This window comes from Diabrotica undecimpunctata, chromosome 5 (genome assembly GCF_040954645.1).
Source record: "Diabrotica undecimpunctata isolate CICGRU chromosome 5, icDiaUnde3, whole genome shotgun sequence".
Lineage (NCBI taxonomy): Eukaryota > Metazoa > Arthropoda > Insecta > Coleoptera > Chrysomelidae > Diabrotica > Diabrotica undecimpunctata.
Window position 1 is genome coordinate 14,344,075 of NC_092807.1, and position 23,017 is coordinate 14,367,091.

At 32.9% G+C, this 23,017-nt stretch overlaps 1 protein-coding gene across 2 annotated transcripts in view; it reads right to left on the reverse strand.

Moving 5' to 3' along the window:
• Nucleotides 1-325: 325 nt before the first annotated feature.
• Nucleotides 326-23,017, reverse strand: part of LOC140441106 (uncharacterized) — a 33,622-nt gene continuing 10,930 nt past the window's right edge. For both annotated transcript variants that reach the window (XM_072531548.1, XM_072531547.1), the window contains exons 3-6: nucleotides 8,021-8,230; nucleotides 7,677-7,836; nucleotides 2,801-6,348; nucleotides 326-460 (exon numbers count right to left, since the gene is read on the reverse strand). In XM_072531548.1, coding sequence (XP_072387649.1) covers nucleotides 6,153-6,348; nucleotides 7,677-7,836; nucleotides 8,021-8,230 — 566 coding nt within the window. In that variant the 3' untranslated portion in view covers nucleotides 326-460; nucleotides 2,801-6,152. The remainder of the gene's footprint in view (nucleotides 461-2,800; nucleotides 6,349-7,676; nucleotides 7,837-8,020; nucleotides 8,231-23,017) is intronic.

The following is a 23,017-nucleotide window of genomic DNA, read 5'->3' on the forward strand; positions in this document are numbered from 1 at the left end:
TAGAAGAGGAGAAAGACCCAGAACAAGGTTCCTTGATAACATCGATGAAGACATTAGAAATATGGGAATAGATACGTGTTTGGCGGAGGAAGACGATGGATAGGGACGACTGGAGAGAAATTCTTGAGGAGGCTAGGATCCACGCAGATTTGTAAAGCCAGAATGATGATGATGACAACAAAAATAAAATAGTACTCTGCATGGATCACATTTTTCAGTACAGGCCAAGATTCCTGTTGTAAAGACGGCCATCCCAGTCAGTGTATTGTTGCCATTAGGGGGTAAGTAGTTTGAAATATACCCTGGTAAAAAAAAATAACTTTTTCGCAACATCTAATATATTAGATTTACGGGGAATATTAATTTAGAATACAATTTGTGTAGGTAAATAACAACTTTATTATATTTATATATTATGTAAGTATATTATAAATTATTGACAGCTGCCTTCCCATTTCACCTAAAAATAAAAAAAAACTATAAGACTTATTAATTTACGCATAAAAAATTTCTATTTTTAAATGGAAAAAGTTTTAGAATTTCAAACAATTAATTTGTATAGCCTACCAAAAACTATCTTATTAGTAAGAAAACTGTTTCATTTTTGCTGTATTGTTGGTTGCTTGCTTTCAAGTAGTTTAGAGAATATCTAAAGCAAAAATGAATACCTATAGAGAAGTCACAGTACAAAAACTAGAAAATACAATATTAATATGCTAAAATCTGAGGTAACTGAATGTAAATTTTAAACTAAAAAAATACTAAGCATGGATGAAAACCTCAGCGTAAAACACTTATAACTTGCATTTCATAAATGTAGGTAAAGCAATGCACACAACCGCTAAGGATGTTTTGAAATCTAAAAGAATTTTCTGTTTCCGACTAATGGACCATCAGACCAATAGGGCGTAGCAAGCAAGATGTTGAACAATATGTGCTAAAATTGAAAAATTCGACGAAACAGGTCGGTCTAGTCATCAACGTAAACAAAGCCAAGTACATGTTGGTTACTAAAGATCCTATAGCAAATGAGGAACAGCAAACATCATTTGGAAATCATATCTTTGAACTTGTTGACAGCTTCACATATCTTGGCTAGGTAGTGACTACTACCAATAAAACAAGCGAAGAAGTTAAAAGACGATAAAACCTTACATATAGAACATACCATGTACTCCAAAAACAATTCCACTCAAGAAATTACAAAAAAAAAACTAAAATTAATATGTACTAACACACTGCTGAGGCCGGTCCTCATATAAGGGGCGAAAACATGGACCCTTACGCAGAAGGATGAAAGACTCCTGAGAATATTCGAGCGTAAGAAAACTCGCAAAATATTTGGAGTTATAAACGATCAAGGGCAGTGGCGCAAAAGATTTAATTTTGAATTATACCAGCTCTTTAATGAACCAGATGTCATAACGTTCATTAAAACACAGCTGCTTAGATGGGCCCGACACATAATACGAATGCCTGACAATATTATTGCTAAAAAGCTACAACAGGAACACCTATGGGAAGAAGAAGCAGAGGTCGACTGCGAATTAGGTGGTTAGATGAGTTGAGACCGACTTAGGAATACTAGAGATCAGAAGATGGCACCAGAAACCGAACAGAATGGCGACTAATCTTAGAACAGGCCAGGATCTACAGAGGATTGCCGAGCAAAAGATGATGATAATGACAGTAAATTGGGAACTAATTGAAATTTTCTGAAGGCCTGAGACAATGTTCACGTATAAATAGAACGACACGAAGAGACAGAATAGGACAAAATGTGACGGTCAACACCTTCAATTTCGAAAGAGTACAACGTTTTAAGTATCTGGGGGCCGTAATCACAGCTGACAACGATGTTACTGAAGAAATAAAAGACAGAATCCAATCTGCAAACCGCTGTCTATTCGCAGTGGGTAAACTCATAAAATCAAAAAATCTTACAAGAAGTTCAAAGATAAAAATCTATAAATCCATCGTCAGACCTGTAATAACATACGGATGCGAAACGTAGACCATGACCAAAGCAAACGAAGAAAAGCTCAGACGCTTTGAATGAAAAATACTTGGAAAAATTTTCGGACCTCACCATGACATCACCACAAACCAATATAAGATCAGAACCAATATCGAATTAAAAGCACTCTACAATGACGCCGATATTGTCCAAGAAATTAAATCACAGCGACTAAGATGGACAGGCCACGTGCACAGACTGCATAACGAGAGACTTGAAAAACTGGTATGGGAGGAGATTCCCACAGGCAAAAGACCACTCGGACGTCCCAGAATGCGATGAAGAGGTAACATCCAAGCAAATCAAATCTTCGGAAAATAAACATTCCATTTGATCCTAGGTTGATGGAAGACCGAACAAATTGAAAAAAAGTTGTACAGTCAGCCAAGACCCACCCAGGGTTGTAGCGCTACGTGATGTTGTGAAAGCTACGGAAAGGTTACGCCTTTATCGGAGGGGAGAATATCTGCAACCTGAGCTATGCAGATGATAATACCATTTTCGTGAACACCCAGAATGTGCTAGAACGGCAGAAGATAGAGAGAAATGGAGGATCATTGGTAAAATCAGCTAATAGTTTCATGATATCGTGATTCCTGCATTAAGTTAACGACTAAGAAGACGCAAAAAATTTTAAATTTGTAGGCAACTACTTATCTCTGATGATAGACGATACAATGCTGACATTAACCAAATATTAAATATCAAAAAGAGACTGACAAAGCTTTGACTGCCCCCCTCTATACAAATATATTATTTGCGTGTATGTAATGGTAAACTTACCTGATTCACAACCGATGAATATGCATCTTCTTACTAACATTCTTATCAAGTGGTCCTTTGTTTCTATAAATATCCCTCATTCTGCAGCTAGTTTTATTTGTTGTTTAATATGTAAAGTATAAAAAATAATGTATTTATAATATTCGTTAATATTTTCTTTTTGCTCTCAACCTTACTCTTCATGAGATGCAACTTATAATAATTCATTAATATGTCATAGAACGTCAACTGTCATAGATGTTTATCTGACGAGCTGAACCAAATAATGATAGGAAACAATACAACGTATTGCATGTTAAAAAAATAAACGTGGTGTGATTTTTGCCATTTTTTATGATTAAAATAAATTAAATATATTTATATAAAGTTTATTTATTAAACAGCTTTATAGAAACTGACTTCATTTGCGAAAAAATATGTATAATTGCATATGAAAGCGGCACTTTTCTCCTTAAAAACGCAATTTGATTGTTCTCGATAGGTCACTCTGTTTAAAAGATATCGATTTTTTACCGTCGAGTTGATACAAATTTTATTTATCATTGATTTCATAAATTGATTTTTTTGCGTTTTTACCCCCCCTGCGAGGGGGGTTCTAGGAGGACGCCCTGGGGTAAAAGTGGTAAACTTTTTTGCATCTTTTTTGGGGTCCCAACATTGATATTCTCGATAAAATTCAGCTTGTTCGTATGATTTTTATGGGTCAAATCTCTTACGACTGGACTAATAAGAAAATTACCAATAATTGCTTGAAAAAAAAAAGAAAAAATAATTCAGAAACTCTCGGAGATTGTCAATTATGAATGTAAACAAGAAAAAAAATTTCATATGTTATTGGCGATGTGACAAAAAAAGAGAATATTCTAGTACTTTGACTTCTTTTCTACCACTACCAATTACACCCTATGGAACTTAAATAAGCTCAAGTGACAAGCAATATGTAAGAAAAAAGTCACAAGAAATCAATTCAAAAAATGCCACAAAGAAAAAGAAAAAATATGAGGATTACAGTTTAAAAAAAACTATCCCACCAGTCATTGTTAACTGAGGGAAGAGGGTCCCAGTTACTGGTCATTTCAGTTGACAATGATTATTAAAACTTGTTTACATAAGTATTTCTCCTGTTTTAATTTTACAGTGATCTCCAATTTTTTCGCCAATAGAAATATCGCTAAATAATGTAGGGATTTTTTAGGTATAAGAAGAATATATGAGGATAGATTGATATTAAACTAGCCTTTGATAGATGGCGCTACTTGATACCGAATTGGTTTCGGTGTTGACATTTGCCATTCATGACATGACGTCTGTCAAAATTTTAAGTTTTAAAAACAATTAGTTTGATTTTTATAGCCGTCAAAAGCAAGCAAATTTTGTGTTTTCGGAGAAATGGAAAAAGTCGAGTATCGTCCGGTGTTTAAGTTCCTCCACAAAAAGGGTGAAACGAATGTGCAAATTAAAGCCTGGATGAAGTTTATGGTGAGGTTGCACCTTCGTTAGCAACAGGAAAATTTTGGAAAGCTAAATTTGTTCGTGGTCGTACGAGTGTTTTTGGTGATGAGCGTCCCGGAAGACAAATGAAGTCACCACGCCGGAAATGATCAACAAAGTCCATGACATGATTATGGCAGATCGTCGAATTAAGCTCCGCGAGTTAATAGAGGTTCTAAACATTTCCTACGAACGCGTACACAACATCATTCACCATCATTTGGACATGAAAAAGCTATCCGTGCGATGGGTGCAGCGTTTACTGACAATCGATCAAATGCAAAAACGGGTGACCACTTCTGAGACGCTTTTGGCGATGATACGGCGCGATCCGAAGGATTTTTTTCGCCGATTTATCACCGTTGATGAAATCTGGGTGCATTATTACACACCGAAAACCAAAGAACAGTCGAAACAATGGCGCAAATGCGGCGAAGGGCCGCCGAAGAAGGCAAAGAGTGCACATTCGGCCGGCAAAGTGATGGCGACTGTTTTCTGGGATGCATTCAAGGGCATCATCCACATCGACTACTTGGAAAAAGGAAAACAATCAATGGTGAGTACTACGCAGCATTATTGGATCGATTCGATGCCGAATTGCGTCGAAAACGCCCCGGTTTGGAACGCAAAAAAGGGCTCTTTCACCAAGACAATGCACCGGCTCACCGATCGGCCGTCGCCATGGCAAAATTATACGAATTGGGCTATGAATTGGTTGAACACCCACCGTATTACCCAGATCTTGCCGCCAGCGATTTTTTCCTGTTTCCAAGCTTAAAAAAATGGCTCGGAGGACGCCGTTTCGCAACAAATGATGAAGTCGTCGCTGAAACTTCGGCCTATTTTGAAGAGCTCGAGCAAAAGTACTATTCGGATGGGATAAAAAAATGGGACTAGTTGAGAAATAAATCGATTTAATTCCAAAAAACTTGTTTTTTCTATCAAAGGCTAATTTTATATCAATCCACCCTCGTATTATAAAGAATTCTTTGGTAAAATTGGAATTTAAATGTTTATAGAAACTTATTAAAATAATTTGCATAATTTATAAGCAATTGCATACATAAATTGTAATGTATAACTCCCTCTTAATACCAAATTAAGTGTATGAACACAACTGTTTTAATGCATAAAATTGTAAAATTGAACTGAATTTATTATGGAATTTTTAAAAATTAAAACTGTAAAAGCTCAGAGGTACGATATACTTTAATATTTTGGTTAAGATTAACGCAAATACGATGACAATAGATTATATATTGTTAAAGAAATGAAATAATTACTCAAAAATGATGTACAGCTATCTATATAAGATACAGTGAAAAGTTATTCATTAGAGACAACAGTAAATGAAAAAGAGGAAGGCATGAAGAGCAGAAAAAGCTTTAAATAAATATAGTAGTAATATTACTAGTAGTTATAGTACTGCATTGGTAGAGGTAGGTACTTGTAGAAGAGCGGTGATTGTTCCTAAGCTTTAAATGCATTTATCAGTATTGTACTGTTTGTAACAAATGTCTTCACAATTTTATGTCATACTTCGGCGAGCTCTGTTCTAATTCGCAAAACAACCAAGTAGTACATAGTACTTTTCAGAAAGTAGAAGTACATACTATCTCTTCTAGAACATTGTGTTCAAAATTCAATTTATCTCCACTCAGGATTCTTATTTTAATTCCTAATATAGCCGTCAAATAGTATCTACTATCACAATATATTCTTCAGTACTATTTTAGCCGATTAAATTCACTTTTTATAAATATCAAATGTCTGAAATAAAATCTAGTGCGTTGGAGAATAGCTGTGTCCTAAATATCAAGGTGCCGTAATATGACACAGCAGGCTTCGCTAAAAGAGATGTTCAAGTATCGAGTCCAGCCAAAAAGTCAAAATTTTTTCTATAAGAGCAACAGCAAGCAGATGGAAGTCTGAATGTATCTTGGACGGGTTTGCCAGCATCGTTTAGGGAAAGCAGCCGTCTATAGATGTATTTCTGTTTGCAAGTTGTTACGAAATCGTCCATGATGTCTCCTAAGATATCGCATTGTCTATCTTTCCTAAAACAAAAGCATAATTAATATACTATCAAAATTCGTACATTCGCGACTATGTAGAAGCCATTTTTAATGTGAATGAAAACGTATTTTTTAAACTGGATGTAATATATTATTTATAATATTATGAGCAGAAATATAATATTCTATTGTTACAGTGTAAAGTGACCCACACGTCTTATACCACTTTCGTAAATTTTGAAGCCAGGAAATGCGTCTTCTTCCCGGTCCTCTCTTACCATTTACCTTCCCCTGGAGAATCAGCTGGAGAAGGCCGTAACGTTCTCGATTTCTCATTACGTGTCCTAGATATTCCAACTTTTTAGTTTTGACGGTCATGAGAATTTCACATTCTTTCCCCATTCTACGCAGGACCTCCACATTAGTAACTCTGTCAACCCAGGATATACGTAAGATGCGCCTATAACACCACATTTCAAAAGCTTCGAGCCGATTCATAGATGCAACAGTCAGTGTCCACGCTTCCATTCCGTATGATATGTCTCGACTGTTGAAAATGGTTCTCATTCTAACGAATGCTGCTTTTGCTTTTATTATTCGCTGTTGGTTGATTGTAAGTTTAGCGTTTAGTATTGGTTTTTTACTAATTGTCATAAATTTGGTTTTCTTTATGTTAAGAGCTAGTCCGTATCTGTTGCTGACTTCTGTTATGCTATTTGTTAATATCTGTAAGTCATTCAGATTATCGGCAAAAACTATAGTGTCATCTGCATATCTAATGTTATTCAACCATTCACCGTTTATTAGTATTCCTTTCGCACAACCGTCTAAAGCTTCCTTAAATACCCATTCAGAATAAATATTGAACAACAATGGAGACTAAATACAGCCCTGTCGTACTCCACGTTCTATTGCAATTTTATCAGTTAACTGGTCTTCTATTTTGATTTTGGCCGTTTGATTGTAGTAAATGTTTCTGATAATTCTAAGATCTTTGTTGTCAATTCCAATTTCTTGCATTAGAGTCATTAATTTGTCATGTTTTACTCTGTCAAATGTCTTCTGGTAATCTATAAAGCATACGTATATGTCACAATTCACATCCCGGGAATACTGGGAAAAACTAACTCGATAACATAACAATGTAACGCTAGTATGGGTGCCAGGTAATTGGCCACCAAGTGTTCCAGAATTTTGAAATGAACGACGGGTTTTGTAAACTAGATAAGATATTACATAAGATATTACTTAGATGTGAAGAATTTTGCACATCAAATATTTTGTAAAATTTAATTTATTATTAGGATATTCTCAAAAATTGTAGTTTTTTTTATTAATTATTATTTATTTATTTGAATAAAGTAACTCACCCCATACATGTCTCTATTACAACCCCTTGGATATATCCTTCTTTTTCTCCCTGGTTAATAATAATCCTCCAATCATTGTTAACATTTTTAGCCACTTTCGGAAATACTGTCATCACTTTAGACTGGCAAACGAACAGATCATTCGAACCATCTCTTGCCTCTAAAATACAGATAAATAATTTTGTTACTTGATCATAATATCGTCAAATATTGAAGAGAGTGCCACGAAACTATATGGTAGATATTATTGAAGAACAACCAAGTTATAAGTTAAGTAAAATTGCTGACAATTTGAAACAAAGTGTTTTTGTTAAAAATTTTACAAAAATCCAACATTGACTTACCAAATTGTGGCACTATATCGGTTCCAAAAAGGTCTTTATTTACACTATGTTCTTTAAGAATATTTTTTAATAGATCATGCGGATACTCCCCAAAATGTTCGCAAAATGTTGAACCCTTGGCACATGGAGGAGTTCCCTTTAATCGTGGAAGTACTCCTGGGTTGAAATCGTCATCGGGGAAGATTATGGCTCCTCCAGATCTTTGATACCCTAGAAACAAATTAAACCGATTACAGATGAACACAAATAGTTACAACTTTCAAGGTTATTTTAACCGGTACTAGCAGACCCCACAAACTTCGTTCTGTCAAATAGATTTTAAATGTGGCAGTTTATTCCTTTAATTCGCCGGAACAAAACCCTCACCATGATGATAGGGTGGTGTGTGAGGGTCAGCTCGGGTGACCTAAGTATCTTCGCTTAAAACTAAGAGGGGAACTTAAAAAATTGCTTCCACCGGAGGAACAAATAGCAACATGTAGCAACATTTTTGTTGCCTGTGTTTCTTCTTGTTTGTAAATTTAGGAACTTATTAGCAACAAATGTAAACTTTTTATTTCCACTGACAGAACTTTTTGTTTCCGGTCGTTTCTGATAACTGAGAGAGAGCAACTTAGTGTTTCCACCGCGGTTGGTAAACATGGATCAAGATGATGAAATAGCTGCAGCAGCGGCGGCCTATATAGTGTTGTCGGCAAAAAAGAAAAAAAGAAAGCACAAATGTTGGGTGAAACCAAGTCTCTGTGATAGAAGTGAATATGGTGGCATGCATCTACTCAATGTATTAAAAAAAGACGATGTATACATAGGAAATAATAAAAATAATGGTAGTGTCAAAAAGTTTTTACGAATGTCCAGCACCGATTTTGAATGGTTATTATGTCAAATTGCCCCCAAAATACAGAAAGAAGATACAAATTATAGACAAGCCATTTCACCAATGGAACGACTACTGCTCACACTGCGATTCCTTGCAACAGGCGATTCTTACCATTCCTTGATGTACTTGTTCAAAATTTCGGTATCATCAATTAGTAGAATTATACCAGAAGTATGTAAAGTAATCGCTGAAGTTCTGAAGGATAAACTTAAGCTAAGTAGATACCTCGGTAGATATACAGCTTTTCAATCAAATGACATAATGTAATTAGTAGTAGACATTTTATTAAATTTTAATAAAAACCAATTTTTTGAAGTGTGAGAAAAAAATTAACAAGATATTCTATTTAAATTCTAAATAAAAAATTTAAAAAATCTAATTAAAAAATTAAAGAAATATTCTTTTTAACAAATAATATTTTATCAGTAATTTACATCAAGTCCTGCATCTGACATGGCCAGACGTATCGCATCAGATATAGATGATTCTTGAAGATTTCTACAAGGCTGTTTTTCTTTTGAGAGTGTCGAATTGTTTGTCTCTGTTTGGGGAAGATAGTTAGTTTCATAACAAGAGCTATTTGGGGATGGCATAGGTGTGTGTATTGTTGAGGCTGGTGATGTTACAGAATCATTGGTACTGGATGAGTAATAGTTCTGGTTATCTGAATAATATCTTGCTGTGTTGTTATTGGCCGAAGGTGTATGCCAACTTTGATAACATGGAAATGGCTGATCGTATTTACCCATAGATGCGTCATACAAAATATTAGAGATCAAATGCTCTACCGTGTTTTTAGCGTTTTCATTTTGAAGATTTTCGATTTTACAAGCAACTAGTTCGCCGAAAATTTGGAACCGATTACGTGGCTTTTTATTTTGTAGCTGCTTCAGCAATACATATGCCTCTTCCTGTCGTTCGTCAGTTTTCACATCAGCTTGTCTTTTCTTCATTGTTTTTGGACTTTCAAAGAGCCTAGGTCCCTGTTTACTTTTTGTAGTGCTGCTTGTGGAAGGCGTTGGAGATCTGGTTCTGTTTTCATTAGGCTTTGTAGGTGTTTCAGTAATAGCAGCAACAGTTTTGTTCAGAGTGTCGACGTCATTGTTCGCCTCTCCAACAATAAAAGAAGAATCAGTTACTGCATCTGCCTCGTCTGCTATATTGGAATCTTGCGATTCAACTTCCCCGCTGTCCGTTGCACTGCTGTCTGACCCATCATCTTCACCCTGAAAATTAAAAATATATTTTTACTTCTTCCTCTTTTAATATGAAATACAAATTATATTTAAAGCGAGAGAAGTTTTGATTAAACTAATTTACCGGTTTTTAATTTTTCAGATGCCTCAGAGTAGAGAGGAGTGGCTTATTACGGGACATCAATTCGCTAATCTTTGGAATTTTCCCAAATGTGCCGGGGTTATGGATGGCAAACACATTATGATACAAGCACCAAAACATAGTGGCAGTGAATTTTATAATTATAAGTCCTTCTTCAGTGTGGTGTTATTTATTGTGGCCAACGCAAATTATGAGGTGATGGCACTCAAGAGAAAGGTTCCTCAAAACGAATTTTTAATTACCGCTTGTCACGCGCTAGGCGTATTTCTGAGAACGTTTTTGGAATCATGTCTGCTAGGTTCAGGGTATTAAGAAAACCCATGCTACTTGAACCCGACAGAGTGGAATTAGTTGTTGCTGCATGTGTATATCTCCATAATTTTCTGAGAAGCAGTTTACATTCCCGAAAGTCATACTCACCTCCTGGCACCTTTGATTCAGAAGACAAAGATACGGGCGAAAGGATCCCAGGTTCTTGGAGAAACGAAATAAAGAACAATATGTTTGCATCACTGCAAAAACAAGCACGTAATTCAACGTTGGAAGCTAAACAAGTTCGAGATGAATTTGCTCAATATTTTATGTCACCCGAAGGAATGGTTCCATGGCAAAATAATTTTTAACTTTGTATAAAAATTACAAATAAAACAAAAAAAATACGTACCTCACTTGTAGTTATTCCTTTTTCAGTACATTTTCTAACTTTGTTCCTGCCCGCAAGAAACAACAAGACTTCATAAGCAAACCATTTTGAAATAAATACGGCGCCGGCTCCCGACTTTTTTAACGTACGATATTTTTTTCTTTCTCTATAGAATTGTGCAATAACATTTTTCGTTTTTCTTTTCACTTCTTCTATAGTTGAGCCTGTTTTTTCTGCCAATGTTGTCCGAGCATCGTGTTTTGCATTTCTACATTTATACTGGGCGTGCTTTGTATTCCATAAACACTCACAAAGCTTATAGTTTTCGATTAATTCGAGTACTAACTCATTTGTCCACATGAACGGCATTTTTCTATTTTTTCACACGTCCGACCGACTATAAATTATTCCACGTTCGCCGTCGAGCTGCACTAGACAAAAACAAGTCACTACAAGTTGCTGTATCTGTTTCCACTCAGACAACAATATGTTTATGTTGCCTGTTGTTGCCGTCTTTCTTTTGAAGTTTACCGCTAAAACTGGAAACCACCAACAATCGCAAACATGCAACATTTGTTGTCGAAACAAGAAGAAACACTTAGGAACTTTGAGGAACTTTGCGAAACATTTTTAAGCAACAAGCAACAGAAACACAAAAGTTCCTTCATGTTCCTCTGGTGGAAACTATACTTAAGGTTCAAACCTGATTGAAAAATAATCTAAAGGGATAGTGAAAACCTAAAGGTGACAAATATTTATAAAGTGGGTGCTTCAATGACAAAACATAGAGATAATAAATTATTTATTATTATTATTATTAACATAGGGTTAATAACCGATGTAATAGAGAATAATAAAATAAATAATATATAAGTATTTTCAGTAATCTCTTTATTGTAAAGCATGTGAATCATAATTATTAACAAAAATCTGTTTTATTTTTATTGTAGTACTTTATGATATACAATGTTTTTCGTTTGATTACCTGGTGAATATACAAACAAATCTGATGGTTTTCCAACACGGGAACAGGCAACATACAATTGGCCATGTGAGAAACATGGGTTTTCCAGATTAATATCACAAACACCTAATGCTTGCCCATGGGACTTATTTATGGTCATAGCAAAAGCAAGCCGCACTGGAAACTGTAGTCGTTTAAATTAAAATGGTATATCAATCAGAATCATTGGGATGCGTGGTATCAAAACGTCTTCTCCTTTATACTTTCCTTTCAGTATAGTTGCTTCTATTACGTTGTTCAATAATTTTTTTATCGCTAACCGTGTGCCGCCGAATTTAAAAATTCAGGCGGATAGTTGACTACATCATCTTGGTTAGTAGCTGAATCAACTGATTTATATATCCTCAATTCGCCTGTAATTTGATTTTTAATTTTGAAATTTAATTCATTTACATCTATGTTTTTTTGCAGCCAATATAGCCCGTTCGCTCAACCAATCATGGTTTCTGTAATTTTAAGCAACATACAGAAACACCTTCTGGAAACAAACATCGGTTTGTTTGAGAGATGCAACGTGCAACGACGTGAAAACTGATGCAATTTATGTCGTGTTCCGAAACTAAAACAAAAGAACGAATATTCGTTCTTTTGTTTTAGTAAAAAAGTTAGTTAGTAAATATAACGCGAACACACATACGTTTGATTGAATTTGAACTTTGTGCAGCGACAATAAAGGGCAAATTGAATCTTCGACGTTAGGAACACACCTACTTTGTTTAGACAACAGTGAGTGCTTGTAATTTAATATAAACTTTATTGAATAGCAATAAAGTTCAAATTTACTCTACATTTAGTTAGAAAATATTTGTATTAGAAAAAGAAAAGGGCTGTTTTAGGGTTTTCCCGGAAATTATTCGAATTTTTCATGTCGTAAAAACCATCCTTAGGCTTCAAGGAACATTGTAAAAATAGAATTGTTAAGATTGGTCCATGCGTTGTTGAGTTATGTGCTTACCAACACATTTTGCGATTTATTTTTATATTATACATAGATTGTTTAGACAACAGTGAATGCTTGCAATTTAGTATAAATTTAATTGAATAGCAACACAGTTCAAATTGACTCTACATTTAGTTAGAAAATATTTGTATGGGAAAAATAAAAGGGCTGTGTTGGGGTTTTTCCGGAAATTATTCGAATTTTTCATGCCGTAAAAACCATCCTCAGACTTCAAGGAACATTTTAGAAAAAGAATTGTTAAGATTGGTCCATGCGTTGTTGAGTTATGCGCTTACCAATACATTTTGCGATTCATTTTTATATTATAGAATATAGAATCGAGGAATGACCTGCAGTGGTTTGAAATTGAGCGAAGCGTAAACAACCATTTAGTTAGCATTAGACATCAATTTTAGTCGGTTTGCAACATTACCAAATAACTTCGTAATTCGTGAAATAGTTATTTGTAGAGTTTTCATTTAAAAAATTAAGAGGTGAAATAATTTTTTTAAAAATTTAAGTAAAAATCCTTTATAAAAGGTATATAAATTAAAAACCCAAACGGGCTATGTCATGAAGACAAAACGTTTTTGGAAACCATGTTCCATCATCAGTGTCTAGGTGTACATGTTTTGAGCTACTAAATATCAGGGTAAAAACCCGTTAAAATTTATCTAATACAATTTGGTTTACATTAATATGTGGAGTCATACGTCGACATGTTATCATATCCACTGGTAACTCTAACATCTTAAAATATTAATATTTAAATGGGAATAAGCCACAATTAAAGGTTAAAATACATTTATTGACGTTTCAATTTCCACTTCGGAAATCGTTCTCAGAGAACGATTTCCGAAGTGGAAATTGAAACGTCAATAAATGTATTTTAACCTTTAATTGTGGCTTATTCCCATTTAAATATTAATTAATTTAAAATGCCACAAGAAAATAGCTTCAGAACAATATCTTAAAATATAATACCAAATAATGTAAACCAAATTGTATTAGATAACTTTTAACGGGTTTTTACCCTGATATTTAGTGGCTCAAAACATGTACACCTAGACACTGATGATGGAACATGGTTTCCGAAAACGTTTTGTCTTCATGACATAGTCCGTTTGGGTTTTTAATTTATATACCTTTTATAAAGGATTTTTACTTAAATTTTTTGTGATACATGGTATATAGCCAGCTACAGGAACTTAGTTTTCTTATGGAAAATAATTTTTTATTGAAATGAATAACGTAAGTAGTAAAAAATCGGATTCTGAGTGCCCAAGCTCGTGAAATCATACACTTTTTAAAAATTTACGCAACAAGATGCAGAAGGAAATGCACTTCTTATAGAGTTATCCAAATTATAAGAATTTTTTGTTATAAATCAAATATAAAAAGAGGTTGTTATGTAAAGATATGAAAAAATCGAATAAGAGAAAAAAGTTTATTTAATATTAAATGTTTATAGGTGTCAGTTTATCCAGCGTCAAAAAAATCGATAAAGAGGGTCATGAGGTTGAAAATGCAGAGACCTTGGATTCTCCACGCCTAATAAACGACTAAAAAAAGTTCTCAAAAATACAACTAGATCGATGTGATCAAGGTATCTTACGGAGACATAATTTTTATCTAAGTGATTTAAAAGTTCCCACAATAAAAAAAAATTCATCAGAAATTTGTAAGCAAACTGAATTATGCAGGAAGTAGAGGAAGTATGAGAAGGGAATTTCATAAACTTGGGTTTCGCAGGAAAAAACAGTCAATAATAGAACAATGTTGATAGAAAAACATGAAATTAGACATTTAAGGCTGCAATACATGAGTAACATTAATTAAGCTAGAAAAACACATAAATTTATAGTGTCAAGTGACGAGTCATATTTCCAAAAACAATTGGTGTAACACCTGTAATAATAGACTTAAAACCCGTGTCAAAAGGGCAACGTTTAATTATTGTTGTGACAGGAAATGAAAACGGTTGAAAAAATGAAAAAAAGGGATAGTTCCCGGGAACTATCCCTTTATAAATTGTTATATAAGTTTTATAAATTATATTAATATTCATTAAAAGGTTTATAGGATTATTGTTATTATTGCTTTGCAGCGTGTTTGTTTATTTTACAAAAAGGCACTAACATGTGTATTGTTGCGAACATTTTTGGTCAATAGCTAGAATTTTAGTTACTAAATTACTAGCTATATACTCGAGCAAATTACTAGCATAGTGTGAACTACGCTTTTCAATCAACTCTGCGCTAAAATGCACGTAATTAGTCGAGCACTTAACTAAACTTATTGGCCTGTCTGAACCAACATTTTCTTTGTTAAATGAAACTATATTAAACCTTAATGTAAGATTAAGACATAGTATTGTCGTGTTCAAACAAAACAAATCCATAGGTACTGTTTAAATTTCTTGTAAAGTTATTCTCAATCATTGTATAGTTGTCATCTGATAAGCTATTCAAAATGTCAAAGCAGGTAGTACAACAACACAATACTGATATAGTTAATGAACATTTTTGTATTTTATTTTTGAAACCGACTTATTGTATAGATAATTCTAGTCTCTTTTGTGTTTGTTTTAAAAACAATCAATTCTTTGGAAAGAATAGATTATTCTCAAGTAAAACTTAAAATCAGGTAGAATACTTTCTATACAAGAATTACTTTAATATTTGAACAAGCAAATATCAAGTCCTATTATTTTAATATGGATTAATCAATTCTAAGGAGGTCCGTTTATTAATATTAAAATGAAAGAAAATGTTTATCAAAATTTGGTCAGTTATTTATTTTATAGGTATCAGTCAAATAAACGACTTAAACCATGTACATGAAACAATATCTTTTCAGGATCTTATCTGTTATCCATGATTTTTTCTTCATTAATCTATATACCTTTAAGTGTTTATCCTTTACATTTTGCACTATTTCTGTAATATGTTTGATCGTTTGTTCTTCGTTCGATTCGTCTCTAATTGCAGTCACTTGCTCGTTTATCGCGGCTTGGACTCTCATCCTCGTATCAAGGACTTTCAGCATACGTAGGTAGTATGATTGTGCTTTCCTTTTCTGCACTGTTTTGAGTTTGACTCAAAATACTCACACCAGTTGAACGTGATCTGTCTCCAGGTCTGCTCCAGGATGTCTTGACAAATGTAAAGCTGTTTCGGAATCTTTTATTTACTAAAATGTAGTATATTTGATTCCTAATAATTCTCCCGGGTCTGTCTTGAGGGGATTGCACGTGCACAGCCAGAAAGGACACAAGGCTTTTATAAGTCTCTCAATAATTTTGGATAGGAGCGGTAGTATGGCAATAGGTCTATAGTTGCAGACATTCGATTTTTCACCACCTTTATGAAGACGAATAATAATGGCTGTCTTTAGGCACTCTAGAAATATACCTTTTTCAAAGGAATCGGTAATTAGTGAGACCAGGACTTCCAACACATATTTTGGGAGATTTAAGAAATTTTATGGATAATCCATCAGTACTACAGGAAGATATGCTTTTGATACTACTGATTGTTTTCAGATTTATCAACTGGTCTTATAAAGAATGAATTCGAAACCTTTTTTGAATTGGGGATATAGAAAATAGGATATATTCAGTGACAAAGACGTTGGTAGTAAATTTCTTGATGTACAGTAGTGAACGCATCTTTGTGATATGCGGATAACTTTGGTAGTCCATGGTTTGCGATATTTTGACTTAATTGTATTTGAAGGAAATGCCTTATTGAAAATACAGACAAGCCTATCTAAAAATCACTAAAATTATAGTCCACGTCTACAGAGGGAAAGTGAAACCCATAAGTCAACCACAAATTTTGGAATTTACGAAAGTTCTGAGTAGAAAAAATCCTACCTAAACGTTGGTTTTCGAGGATTGTTTGTTAATAGTGTTAAACTTGGTATATACTGCTTCATGATTAAATAGTTCTGCATTAATGATTGTAGATGCAGCGTACATCAAGGGATGAGAAATCTGGATATTTAATTGGATACTTAAGAACGTCAAAATACCTCAACACTTAAGGAGCACATAATGTCTTTCCTTAATGTATGTATACCTATCTGTCCGAGGCCTACCTTTTGTCTGGCTGTGTGGGTATTTACCCTAAAGCCAAAAAAAAAGTTGGGATGGGCTCATGTCCAAAAATGAACAATAGAAGGATAAGAAAAAGAAGAAGTCAGTTTTGTAGGATCATAATTCTCTGTATTTTTATAATTTTAGTATAGGTTCAAAGCGAGAACAACATTATTAAAATAATTATACAAATTATGTTAAATTGTACTTATAATTACACAAATCATAGCGATTTTAATTTACATTTTATTTTAATTATTAATAAAAAATAGAGATGAAAATTGCTTACTGCTAATGTAATTACTGTAATAATAATTATTATATACTGACAACGAATCGTTTACTATGTATGGTTAATTTCTGGAAAAATAGTGTCCATCATTATTTTTCTAGACAACTAATTATTATATAATTATTTTAATTAAATTGATTTATACGTAAATGCTCTTTTCAAATATAAACGTAATTTTACCACAGATGACCCAACTAACTTCTTAACATCAATGAATGTAGATAACGTTTCAGTACAGAGGTTGACTTAGTTTAAATAACAGAACAAAACTAATAGATCAGTTACTGAGGGTTTTTACCTCCGAATTATTTATAACTGAATCGATTCATTTGAAATTTTGTGTATTGGTAAATAATTACTCAAGGAACAAAAGTTATATAGTGCCGATGTGCGCTTCCACCCTGGGGGCGTTTGCCACCCCTTTTCGAGGGTGGAAATTTTTTCACTCAAAATAACCACGCTATTCGATAGAAGGACAGATTTCAAACAAAAAATGTAGTAAACATTTTTTCGCTAGATCAATACTTTTTGAGTTATTCGCTGTTGAAAAGTGTCATTTTTCGTTAAAAAAAACATGTTTTTCAAAGGTGTTTTAAGAATAGCTCTGAAACTAAGAGTTTTATCAAAAAAAGTCTAACGACTAAAATTAAATCCCATAAAAAAACAAAAAGATTGGCTTCTTAATGAATATTTTCAGTTCAATATTAACTGAGTTAAGGCTGTTCAAAGAAGGTTTGTTTTTGTTTTTGTCTTTCAATACGAGTATTTAACGTTAAATAACGGAAAACGGGTACATTTTTTGACAAAAACTCATATAATATTTTTAAAAGAGCTCGAAAAGACCTTTAAAATGAGTGGTGGTAAAAGTCCTTTGCACCAACTGTACGTGAGATACGATCAAAAAAAAAACGATGGGTTTCTCAAATTTTTCTAAAAAAAAACGCAATAAAACCAACGTCATGTTCACTAGGATTGAAATAAATTGTTTTTCTTATAGAATTCACTTTATTTTAGTGTTTTTTTGTATGATCCAAAAGTTTAGCCACTTTAGAATACCCAGTTTTTGAAAAAAGTATGATACATTTTTTTTTGTTAATATTAAAAAAAGTCTTTTTTTTATAATAACTTTAAAACTATAAAAGATACGTAAAAGATTATACAATACAAAAAATAGGTTTTTTTTCAACAAAAATTTTCATTTTTTTTTGTAGCTTAAAAAATAACGGAGATATAGTTGGTTGAAGTTTGCTTTATAGCGCATGAACCACTGGTCTTCGACCCTTCAGCCTTTAAACATGAAGGACTTTAGAATGTTTTAACATACTCATACTTATAGCCCGTTAAATTACCTGTAAAATGGTTTTTTTGCATGTTGTAGCATCAAAATTAACCGAGTTATTGTAAAAAAAACCAATAGTACTTTTTAGAATAAATTTTGGAGCATGGAAAATTTTTATAATTTGGAGCATTGGATTTATTTTTAGTTTTTTGGAAAATAAAAAAATTGTAATATATTATAAACTAAATTTTTTCTATTTATGTCCATGTCTAAGGATTTAAGGATTTTATTTTCATCAAAAGGGGTGCTTGTAAGGGTTGAAAAAAGTAGGCTCATTTTATAAGTAAAAAGTTAATTTTTTATCTACAAACAATGCACTCTAAAAATGTTTCACATCGTTAAAAATATTTTTTAATTCATTTTTGACAAAAGGGGTGGTTGTGAGGGTTGAAATGTTGAAATTATAATAAAATGTTATTTTTATAAGCAAGAAATTAATTTTTGTTTAATAAAATGCACTCAAGAAATGTTTCAGACCAATAAAATTGCTATTAAATTAATTTTTTAAAAAAGGGGTTGGTTGTGAGGGTTGAAATGTTGAAATTATAATAAAAAGTTATTGAAATGTCTCAAGCTGCTACGACTTTTTTTTCATATTATTTTTATAAAAAGTATTAGCTTTTAAGGGTTTTTAAAGGGTTTTAAGGGTTGAAAATTGTGAATAATTAATTTTCAGATTAGAGAACACATTACAATATTTACCTTATGCGAATAAACAAGATTTAAGTGCATAAAATAATTAAATCTGTGTTTTTCCCAGTTTCTTCAATAAGGGGTAGTTTTCACCCCTTAAAAACAAAAAGCGCACCTAGAGCGTATATAACTTTTGAAGTGGAGGGTAAGATAAGCTTAATTTGAAATTTTCAAAGAAATCGATGCAGTTATAAAAAATTCGGAGGTATTACCATATTTTAAGCCTCAGTAACTGGACTATAAGTATAGGAGAATAGGCATAGGTAGTCCATGACTTTTCATTTTTACATGATGTATTTTTAAACAAGCTTTCTACTGAAAGCGCTGCAAACACAGAAAGCATCAAGCGTCGAAAACGCAGAAATCGTCAAGTCATTCATAGGATCAAATCTGTAGTTAATTAAGACTGTTATGATTGTGAAAATAATAAAAAAGAATATTTATTTCTGTATCTTACAGTTTATTTTCATCGTTTATACATCTTAACTATCGTTTATATTATATTACAGTCGATTTATCTTAATAAACGTAAAGTACAAACTGCTTGCACCAAAGAGACGAAAGGAAAAGACAAAGGGCGAAATAACTATGTGAAGGATACAAATTGTAGTATTTAGGGGAAAGATAGAGAAATGACAGAAAACGTAGTAGAAGTTCTAAAAACGAGTATGTGTGTTTATGTATTCGTGTTGAGCGCATTACGAAAATTACGGCATTCACGACGGGTCAAGACGTGAACCGTCGGAAACGTCAGTAATCCAGGCGTGAACATAAGCGAGACTCACGGTAATTCTCAATTACAGTACATTCAACCAACTTACACCTCTAAACGATTAATGGAATTCGCAGAAATCCTTTCGTTGTAGTAAAAGGCACGGTAAACTGTACTGGAGTTCTCCATAATCTTTTTAATTGCTTATTTTGTTTAGAATATTTTTGCCTGTGTTATCAGTTAGAGTTAATTTGTATAAAATGAGGAGCAAAAATTCAAATAAAATTTTAAATATTTTTGTTTATTTGGCTAATAATGAATGTATAAATATAATGATTAACCTGCTGTACAATTATTTTGTAAATAACATTATAATAGTGTACTTACTGATTATTTAAAATTATAAATCGTCATCGTCACTAAATTCACTACCGCTATCAATATGTAAATCTATAATCACTGGATTAATTTCACTAATTTTATTTTCCCGGATCCACCATTCTTCTATTAATTTTTCACATTTATTTACAGTTTTGGCCCATATTTTTGGAGTTGCAGTTTGAACCCCTTACTGTATGATTTTTTATTTTTTTACAAAAAAAAATCTATGAATACAAACTTGACTTCAAGATTACGGTAAAAATATTAAAAAAATCCTACTTATTTAGTTTTTAGTATTTTTTAATTTTGTTTTGTGTGCCATATATGGTACACTATGCATTAAAATAAGATTCAACAAAAAAAAACAAAAAGGCATTTATTGCTTTCTAATTATAATAATTATTCAGTGTGAAAGTTGTAAAAAAGTTTCTGTCTTTGTTTAAGCAAAGAAAAACAAAATGCGGGGAATCCGCATTTTGCAACTCCGGTGGCAGGCCAGTGGAACCGAGAAATTTTATATCATCATCTGACGTCACCAGATTTCCTTCTTTCCAGGTTGGATGATTTATATTTCTATTCTTTATTATATTACGTGGTACTTCGTCCAAAGCAATATCATCTTCACTATCCGAACTGTTTTCTAAATCCGTTTCTGGGATAATAATATCTGATTCATTATTATCTATTACATAATCTTCATAGTCTGACTGTGCGGCTAATATAATAGGGGAAATATCATTGTGTGATAGCCCTTCGCCTTCACTACCATCTGGTATGTCCACTACCACAAAATTTTTACCATAGAAGGATTCATTTTCTAAAATAAAAAAAAATAATACCCAGTTCAGAACGCATATTGTGCTTATATGAGAGAATTTTGCATATTTTTCATCAAAAAGTACCAAAATATAATGAAATACGTGAAAATACTTACATAAATTCTTTCTTGAAGGTCAATCCTTGATGTGGCTATTTTTTTTGTTCAGAAATATTCAGTAGAAACTTCGATTTTTAAATAACAAATTTCACACTTCTTATGAACAGCTGTCACACTGCGACCATTTGCAAATTTTCATAAAAGTGCACTTTGCTGCATTGAGATGGCGCTCCATTCCCGGTTATACGAAATATATGCCCTATATTGACATTTTATGAATAAATACTTTAAAATAAGGTTCTATCTCTAACGGTTAGATATAAAACTAAGTATTGTACCATATATGACACACCATGCGGTAAGGGGTTAAGAGCTTCTTGTCACATTTCTCTAACTGCATCGTCACTGTATCCACTGCATCCAACGTGATTATAATAATCAGTAACTCTGATTTGAAGGCGTATTCCGGAAAATTGATATTATTTTTAACTAACCAATTTTTTATTCTAGGTATGTTCCACGACTGTTTTGGTTGCTTCTCCAAAATCTCCGAATGGTAAGGTGCATTATCTAAAACTGTAACTGATGGTTCACTCAGACTAGGTAACAGTTTCTCCTCAAGCCATTTAACAAACATATCTGCATTCATGTTTTCATGGTAATTAGAAAATTTTGATTTTGAAGAAAAAATCAAATCTGCGTTTTCTATAAAGCCTTTTTCCCTCCTTCACACATATAGCAAAGGCAAAATGTCTTTTGCCTTTGCTATATGTGTGCTTTATTGATTTTATGTTAAGTATACGAATGTTGCATTTTCAGATTTAAGTCTAGTATATTCTCTCAAAAATTTAATTCTTTTGTGAGCCACACTACTGTTTTCGCATAAAAGTAACCTATTATTTTCTTTTTTGAATTTAAATCCTAAATCTCTCAACAGTTTCCAACGGCTAGTCCTCTTAATTTCAGAAACTTGTCGTTCTCTTATTTTGGCTAGTAAAATATCTAAACTGACTGTTGTTGATTGTTTTCACGGATTCGGTACAAAATATTGCGAAATTCAAATTTTTCTCCATCAGATAAGTCAATGCTCCTAGAATGTTTACGAGTTGTTTTCTTGTCTTCGTGATACTCAGTCACAGTAAGATCTTCTTGAGAATCTCTGACAGTCTTCATTACAGTTTTTAGCTTACTTTCACTTATCCCGAGTGCGTCATAAACGCGTTGATTTATACATAATAATGACTTTAAAGGTCCACTATTGTCTCTTGTCTCATATAACAAAATATGCAAAACTATGAACAACGTGTTTATAACACATATATTTATTTTATACCTAAAATTTAGCAAAGTGTTAAACATTATGGAAAACACCAGTGCAGTTTAACGTGCTTTTTACTGAACAACAAAAGGTCTTCTGCGAATTCCGTTAGGTATAAGTTGGTTGAATGTACTGTAGATTCTCCCCCGTCTATTGTATCAGTTGCGGCGGTTTACGTTACGGGAAAAATCTAAGTAATATCACTAACTGAGCGCGGTCGCATTATATGTATATTTGAGGTTTCAATCTTTGACAAGTTGCATTTCGTACTTTATTGTCGCGTTCTCAGAATAAAATGGAAAAAGAAAATTGAAGAATAGTTGGGAAAAATCTTTCTAACGAAAGACATAAATGTCTTAAACATAAAAATGCACAGAGTGGTACGTGGGTAAATGTTGAATTAATAGAATAATATCAAATTTAGCCCCCCTTTTGAAGTGTCCTAGTGAAATTATAAATTA